The sequence below is a fragment of the Fistularia commersonii genome, chromosome 32 (genome assembly GCF_037954325.1).
Source record: "Fistularia commersonii isolate RoL2024-O1a breed Wild chromosome 32, RoL_Fcom_v1.0, whole genome shotgun sequence".
Classification (NCBI taxonomy): domain Eukaryota; kingdom Metazoa; phylum Chordata; class Actinopteri; order Syngnathiformes; family Fistulariidae; genus Fistularia; species Fistularia commersonii.
The window spans coordinates 10,892,501-10,900,708 of NC_141315.1; the positions used below are offsets into that span (position 1 = coordinate 10,892,501).

Below are 8,208 nucleotides of genomic sequence, written 5' to 3' on the forward strand. Positions count from 1 at the left end.
TTCCTATCCATCAGTCTCACTGTGTGTGTGTGTGTGTGTGTGTGTGTGTGTGTGTGTGTGTGAGAGATTGCATCAGAAGTCCCCCCCCCCCCGCACCTGTTAACATTTGTCGCTGGCATTCAGCGAATCCGGAGGCACTTTGGGCTCTTTGTGTTTCCGTGGATGCGACGCACACACACACACACACACACACACACTCCCGGTGACGCGACATAAGCCCCGTTAAAGAGGTCCGGAGGAGCAGGTCTCTGGGATACTCTTGACTTCCGGTTTACCCCCCCCCACACACACACACCGAAAAAAAAACAAAAAAAACTTATTAAAAATCAAATAAGTGATTTAAACTAAGACTTTTAAAACACCAGAAGTGTTTTGTGCTGTGTTATTAACCAAATATGCTGTTATTACACTGTTATTACCCACTGATACTGTGTAATAACCCATCCTGGCGCTTTGTTTGGGCCGCATGCGATCCGTCCGCGCGCTAAACAAGAAAAAGGTAAATAAATAAAGGAAGGCGGTGAAGTGTTGGTTTTAAGAGGAGGGTTGCAGTGATTAGCGGTGAACGGCTCATTAACGCCATCCTGTCCTTCACTTCCTGTTTCGGGGGGAAAAGAATCCGAGCCCTGATTTGGGGGCGAAGCGGCGTTTCCTGTTCGCTCGGAGCCCGGACAGAAGAATAAAAATGAAAAAAAAAAACAAAAAAAAAAAACAACTTAGAAGTCTATAAGATGAGAAAAATGGAATTTAAAATAAAAATAAACCATCTTCCTGTCAGGTATTTCTTCGACGTCGTTGTGTAATAACGCGGTAATAAAAGCTCGGGACAAATTTCACCGGGGATTTCCGATAAAATTGGAGGAGTTTCGGTGTTTTTGGTGGCATTTCCGTCTCCGGGGGGCCGTGGATGTTGTTCAGCGGGTCTGTTGCCCCGACAACCGTCGCTAGGAGGCGGATCCTCCGGGGGCCACCGTTACCGCGGCGAAGACGCCGGCGCCTCCCCACGGGGGGCTGGCGGGCGTCAGCAAGCTGCCGGAGCTCATGCCGACGGCGGGAGGACGCCGAGAGCCCGACACCGCGCTCGTTACCTGCTAGCATTAGCGTCAACCGCCAGGCTCCGTTAGCACTTCTTAGCTCATCCGCTCGCCGGCGCTAACATTCCCAAAAGTGTGGTAACGCTTACTCACATTGCGTATGTTAGCAAGAGCCTTGTAGACGCGCTATCTTGGACGTAAACAACTGGGAATAACTCGTGGGAATTACCGAGAGCGCAAAAAACAGCTTCCCGAAACTAGCTTCCGTCCGCTTGCTAGCATGCCGCTAGCTTCTTACATTAGCATCAAGTCTGTGCGCTTCTACGCGTGAACCCCTGCGATGCTCAGTTAGCGCACATCCGCATAGTGTTAGCCGCTACTACCTAGCGCCACCTCGGCGGTCGCCTGGTTGTAGCTTCAATCCTCGGGAGCTTCGCAACCGTCCCGCCAACTCAAACAGGAAGTCAACGTTGTCGTGGCAACGAAGCGGAGGCCTCCTAGCCGTGTCCGACCTAGCGGCGCGGGATCCCGTGGAAACGCTGCGACCCGGCAGCCCCGTCAGGAATGATCCGGGCGCACGGGGAGGGGAAGATAAACAAGCGGACTTTGCGAGTGACCGATCTCTGCTGGCACCGCCGGGAGATTTTCCAGCTGGGGGTTTTTTTGTTGTTTTTTTTTTTTTTTTTTTTTTTTTTTTTTTTACTCAAAAGGTTCTCGCCGTTGACTTCTTGTCATTTTATTTTTTTTCCACGGCGCTGCGATGACGTGCGCGCCACCGGCGGGTCACGCGGTCACGCTGGGTTGCCAGGGGCGACATGGCTACAGGGGCCGACGGCGGTTTACTGTCCACTGTCAAAAAGTACCGTCAAAAAAAAAAGACTGTAAATGTATTACATAACATCAAACCCTTTGATCCGACTTTTATAATGAAGCGCTCGGTTATTAAATCCCGCGGACTCGGGAACGAACCCTTAGCTCACAAGCGAGCGCGCGGTTCGCGCCGATGCTAACACGCGGCGGACGAGGCAACGGATGAACTTTTCGGGCCGAGTTAGCGAACGCCGCTAACGGAAGTGTCGGTTTTGTCCCCGCAGATGAGCCGGGGGAGGTGGCACGAGGAGTGAGCGCTCCACCTTCCACCCCGGCGAGGACCAAGAGGAACCCCGGTGTCCTCCTCCCGTTCCCCTCGTGGAGTCGCCCCCCCGGAGCGTCGCGAAACTGCTTCTCCGACGCTTCTTCCGTAAACTGTTCCCGAAAGCAGACGCGGCGCGGCGCACCCAGGCAGAGGTGATGGGAAGCGTGCGAGCTAGCCGCTACAGCATCGTGTCATCGGACGAGGACGGCATGAAGCTCGCCGCCATGGCGGTACCCAACGGCTACGGCAACGGGAAGGGCAAGGTGCAAACCAGGCGGCAGCCGCAGAGCCGCTTCGTGAAGAAGGACGGCCACTGCAACGTGCAGTTCGTCAACGTGAGCGAGAAAGGCCAGCGCTACCTGGCCGACATCTTCACCACCTGCGTGGACATCCGCTGGCGGTGGATGTTCCTCATCTTCTGCCTGGCCTTCATGCTGTCCTGGCTCTTCTTCGGCTGCGTCTTCTGGCTGGTGGCCATCTACCACGACGACCTGGAGAGCGGGCGCCAGAGGTGCGTCTCCAACGTCACCAGCTTCACCGCCGCCTTCCTCTTCTCCATCGAGACGCAGACCACCATCGGCTACGGCCACCGGTACGTGACGGACGAGTGCCCCATCGGCGTGTTCATGGTGGTGTTCCAGAGCATCGTGGGCTGCATCATCGACGCCTTCATCATCGGCGCCGTCATGGCCAAGATGGCCAAGCCCAAGAAGAGGAACGAGACGCTGGTGTTCAGCCACAACGCCACCGTGGCCATGAGGGACAACAAGCTGTGCCTGATGTGGCGCGTGGGCAACCTGCGCAAGAGCCACCTGGTGGAGGCGCACGTGCGCGCCCAGCTCCTGAAGTCCAGGACCACGGCCGAGGGGGAGTACATCCCGCTGGACCAGATGGACATCGACGTGGGCTTCGACAGCGGCGTGGACCGCATCTTCCTGGTGTCGCCCATCACCATCGTCCACAAGATCGACGAGGAGAGCCCCTTCTACGACATGAGCAAGCAGGACCTGGAGAGCGCCGAGTTCGAGATCGTGGTCATCCTGGAGGGGATGGTGGAGGCCACCGCCATGACCACGCAGTGCCGCAGCTCCTACGTGGCCGACGAGATCCTGTGGGGCCACCGCTTCGAGCCCGTGCTCTTCGAGGAGAAGAGCTACTACAAGGTGGACTACTCCCGCTTCCACAAGACCTACGAGGTGCCGAGCACGCCTCTCTGCAGCGCCCGCGACCTCGCCGAGAAGAAGTACATCCTCTCCGCCTCCGACTCCTTCTGCTACGAGAACGAGATGGCGCTGGACGCCAAGGAGGACACCGACGAGGGCAACGGCGGCAGCGTCGGGCCCGACGGCACCCAGACCGACAACATCTCCGAGCCCGAGCAGATCTCCGAGCCCGAGCAGATCCGGGCCACCGCGCCTCCGGAGCCGAGGCCCCTGAGGCGGGAGTCCGAGATCTGACCCGGGCCAGACCTCGGGTAGAACCTGAACGGTACCGCTGTGGGGGGGGAAGGACCCTCGGGACTCCGGAAACTCCAGATGGCGAGAAGAGTCCTCCGGTATCTCCGGGAGCCGGCGCTCCGCCCGGACACATGGCGAGGAGGCCCGACTTGAATCTTTCGGTTTTTTTTTTTTTTTTGTTTTTCCTCGCAGGCACGTCTCCGTCTGTCGGCGTTCCCACGTGGAGGAGGAGGAGGAGGAACCTCCTCCAGAGCTGCTGGAGAACCGCCAGAGCCGGTTCTGGTTTTTTGTTGAAGTTTCCTTTCGCGCTTCGAGCCAAAGAGTGAGGACGAGGTGCGGAAAACAACGAAGGTACAACTGAAGCAGGCGCTCTTTGTCACGAGCTGGTCTCGGTGCCGTGCCTCCTTTTCTTTTCTTCACCGGCTTCTCCGACCGACGGCGCCTTACCTCAGCCGCCGCCGCCGCCGCCGCCGCGCAGCAGTTAGCTCGTAGATCTTCTCCGACGACGGGATCCCGATTTTTCAGCGCCGCTCGAACCTGGAGGGGTCTCCAGGAGGGAGGTCGGAGACGGACGCTCGCGACTTCGGCGGATCCGTTCCGCTATGTTTTTCGGCCTTTTTTTTTTTTCCCCCCCACGCTTCATCCTCCTGCGAGACGCTAACCATGCTAATGGCCTTCCCCGCCGCGCAGTTTCCCCCCACGCGGCGCCGCCGTCTTCCGTTTCCCAACGAGCCGACCGGAGCGCCGCCGGGGCCGAAAGTGCACTTCCTGACGCCGGGCCAGTGCCGCGCGACGTCCCCTCGCGCCACGCCGCCGGTCAAAACTGACGGAAACGTGCCCGCTAACGCAGGGTAACGCTAACGGCAACACCGGACGGGTCGAAGAAGAATCTTATTTAAAAAAAAAAAAAGGGGCGGGGGCGAATCTGAATGTTCTTAACTGAAGTGCTGCTACCATGTTGCTTTGTCTGTTTTTGTTACGGTGGATTAAAAGGAGATGCCAAAGAGTGTTGCCCTCATACGTATGTTTCTTGATGAACCCAAAAACTAAACCGCTCGAAAGGAACCCGAGGTCCGAGTCGCCGCAGAGGAGGCGGAGAAGGTCTTTGACAACTGGACCGCACAGGTTTGTGTCGAAATGCCAAGATCTTAGAAAATTAAAATCAAGTTATTTATATGGAAGTAGTTTTGGTCCCCCCCAAAAAATGGTCCTATTTTTTAGATTGTTCTTTTGTGCTACTTGAGCTGGTAATTTCCTTGTATCTGGAAATTTCAGTTTTTATACATTTTTCTACTGTTGTTTATAATTACAAAATACTAATTGTAAAAATTTTCTAAAAAAAAATCAAATTGACAATAAAAATATTTTTCAAATTTCCTCCTTTTTTTTTCTCTAATTTTCAAGACAATTTGACAGAATTTTCTGCATTATTCAAACATTCCTGGATTTTTTTTTTTTCAAATTTCCAAACTTTTTTTTTTTTTTTTTTTTTTGTAATTTTCAAATTTTTTAATCCAAATTTCCCATCCTCCTCCCGGCAGATTTTTTTCTTTTTTTTTTTTTTTTTTTTAAATAAATCGTCACGTAATCCTCGGCGCCTCTCCTGCCACTCGAGCCAAAGTGAGCGCCCCCTTGTGCACGGAGGACACCACGCGCACCATTAAACAGGAAGTGGTTCACGTAAACATATATATGTAAACACATTTCTACATATATGTTGGACGTTCTGACCTTCCTGTCACTCTGATGGGCGATGGCGTCGCCGCGGCAACAAGGGGTTGTTCTTGTGTTACTTGAAGAACTCCGACCCAGATCGCCGCGACAAGCCCCGCCTCCACCTGTAAATACCCCCCCCCCCCCCCCCCCCGTCTTCCACATGGACTGTACTGATTTTGTTGTGATTGATATGAATAGGATTGTTATTTTTATTATTATTAATGTTGCTATTGTTGTACAAACGATACAGTTTTCTTCAATAAAAGCCCGACCGACCATCGGAAAACGGCTCCTCGTTTGTTTGGAATTGGAGTTATTTACAAATAAAAATGGTTGTAAAAATAACCAGGTTCGGTTAAGATATATTCATTTTTATTTTATCATTCTATCAAATTCTCATTTATTTCTGTATATTGGCAACTATGGAGAGACTGTTTTAGAGATTATACTTTTACACTTTTTACGTGTATTTTTAGCTCGTCTGTCGCTGTAACTTCAATTTCCCAAGCATGGGACCATTAACCTCTCATTTTAAAAAGATACATATTATAATATTATTATATTATATATATATATTGAGATTTTATTTTTGGGTATTTTTGAACCCGCCATGTATTTTTTTCAGAATTTCATTTCACAAAATAAGGCTCTAAAAAATAATAATATGCAACATATTTGTTGTATATAAATTCAAGACATACAGTATTTTGCCATTGTAAGGCACAATATCAATAGACGGGTCTATTTTCATACTTAAAGCTTTATAAAGCGCATGATGAAACGTGCGGCATCTAAAGTGAAATAAAACAGACGCGTTTAGTTCGTCTCTCTTCGTTCCCTCGGAAACTCTGTGCGCTTCATCTGCTCGCTTGCGAACCAGTGATTCACTCATGTTGAATTCTTTGGCGGCGGCTCTTTTCCCATCATCTGCTACGTGACCGATTGCCTCCGGTTTGAATTCCTTCGTGATATTCGGAGCGCGGCGACCCGTTTCAGAGAAGGCGGACACCGCCCGGTACTTACAGGTAGCAGGACGTGCGAGGAACCCGAAGATCCGACACCTGAGAATCGGAAATGAGACCGATGAGCTTCTGCGACCAGAAAACAAACGACGACTGTAATTATCGTCTCCACGCGTTCATTGGTTCGTTCATCTTCCCCGACCCTCTTGCGTCCGGGGTCAGAGGTCACGGTAGGAGACGTCCGGGCCTCCAGCCCGTCGCCCAGAGGGAGTTCTTAGAAAGCAGAGGAAACTTTTCATTTTTGTCGTCCAAAAAAGAGAAGAAAAACAGAAAGTTGCCCAAACTGTGGAACATTCCTGTTAATGGAGTGTGTGTGTGTGTGTGTGTGTGTGGTGTGTTAGTGTGTGTGCGTGACAGCGCTGAGTCATCTTCTGTCTTCCTGCCTTGCAGAGGCCCATGAATCATACAGACTGTATTCTGCACACACACACACACACACACACACACACACTTTGGTGTTTTTTTTTAAATCCTTTGATCGTCAGCAGATTGAATTTTCTTCTGTTTTTGTTTTTATTTCAGGAATGATTTCCTGTGTTATTTTCAAACGCCACTCGTGTTTTCATTTATTTCATTAATCATTTTTTTTATTTTTATTTTTTCCCCCTCGGGGTTAAAGTCCAGTCATTTTCCTGCCGTCTGTTACTGACAATTAAATCTAAATAATTCATTAATAATGGATTTTTTTCCAATTCTTTCATGTTGTTGTAGTCATATAACAATAATAATAATAATAAATAATTCATTAATAATGGATTTTTTTTCTCATTCTTTCTTGTTGTAGTCATATAATAATAATAAGAAGAAGAAATAATTCATTAATGATGGATTTTTTTCCAATTCTTTCATGTTGTTGTAGTCATATAATAATAATAATAATAATAATAATAAATAATTCATTAATAATGGATTTTTTTCCAATTCTTTCATGTTGTTGTAGTCATATAACAATAACAATAATAATAATAATAATAATTCATTAATTATGGATTTTTTTTCCAATTCTTTCATGTTGTTGTAGTCATATAATAATAATAATAAGAAGAAGAAGAAATAATTCATTAATGATGGATTTTTTTCCAATTCTTTCATGTTGTTGTAGTCATATAATAATAATAATAATAATAATAATAATAATAATAAATAATTCATTAATAATGGATTTTTTTCCAATTCTTTCATGTTGTTGTAGTCATATAATAATAATAATAATAATAATAATAATAATCCTCCCCGTCTTCCCCCGCTGGCCTCGTCGGTGGGAAAGCCTGGCCTTCCTTTCCGTTCACACCGTTTCTAACCGCCATTTATTTATTGGATTATTAATTTGGAAGTGGCGGCGCAGGAAGAGGCGTTGCAGGGCCACTTCCTGCCCGCCACAGGAAGTGCAGCGGCACATTGTTGGCCTCCCGCTGCTGGAAACAATAAGGTTGTATATCAGCGGCGTAAACAATCCCGGGGTTGGGGGGGTGATGGGGGGGTGATGGGGGGGTCGCCCCCCCCCCCCTCCATATCATGAATCCAAAGCGTCGGCTGATATTTATTTATCGGCGGCGGCGTTGGCGGCGTGGACGTGGACGCTGCGGCGAGGGTTGGGCTTTGAAGGAGCGTCTGGGAACCCGGCGCGGCGGCGACACTCAGACATGTGATCCGACGCCCTGTTTTGTCTCCGGCCGCCACTTCCTGCTTCACACGCCCCCCCCCCCCGGGACACGCCCCCTTTAATCGGCGCTATCAATTGGCGGTCGTGGGAGTGGGGGGGCGGAGGAGGACTAGTTCAGACTCAGAGGAACCAGAAGGTTCCACCTAGAGGTCTGGATGAGACTCTCCAGACCTCTGGTCCA

General features: G+C 49.7%; 1 protein-coding gene across 1 annotated transcript in view; it reads left to right on the forward strand.

Annotated features, from left to right (window-relative positions):
• The window catches only part of kcnj2a (potassium inwardly rectifying channel subfamily J member 2a), a 5,927-nt gene extending 296 nt beyond the window's left edge, over positions 1-5,631 (forward strand). The window contains exon 2 of the mRNA XM_086139888.1: positions 2,129-5,631. Coding sequence (XP_085996014.1) covers positions 2,325-3,626 — 1,302 coding nt within the window. The 5' untranslated portion in view covers positions 2,129-2,324 and the 3' untranslated portion in view covers positions 3,627-5,631. The remainder of the gene's footprint in view (positions 1-2,128) is intronic.
• Positions 5,632-8,208: the final 2,577 nt, after the last annotated feature.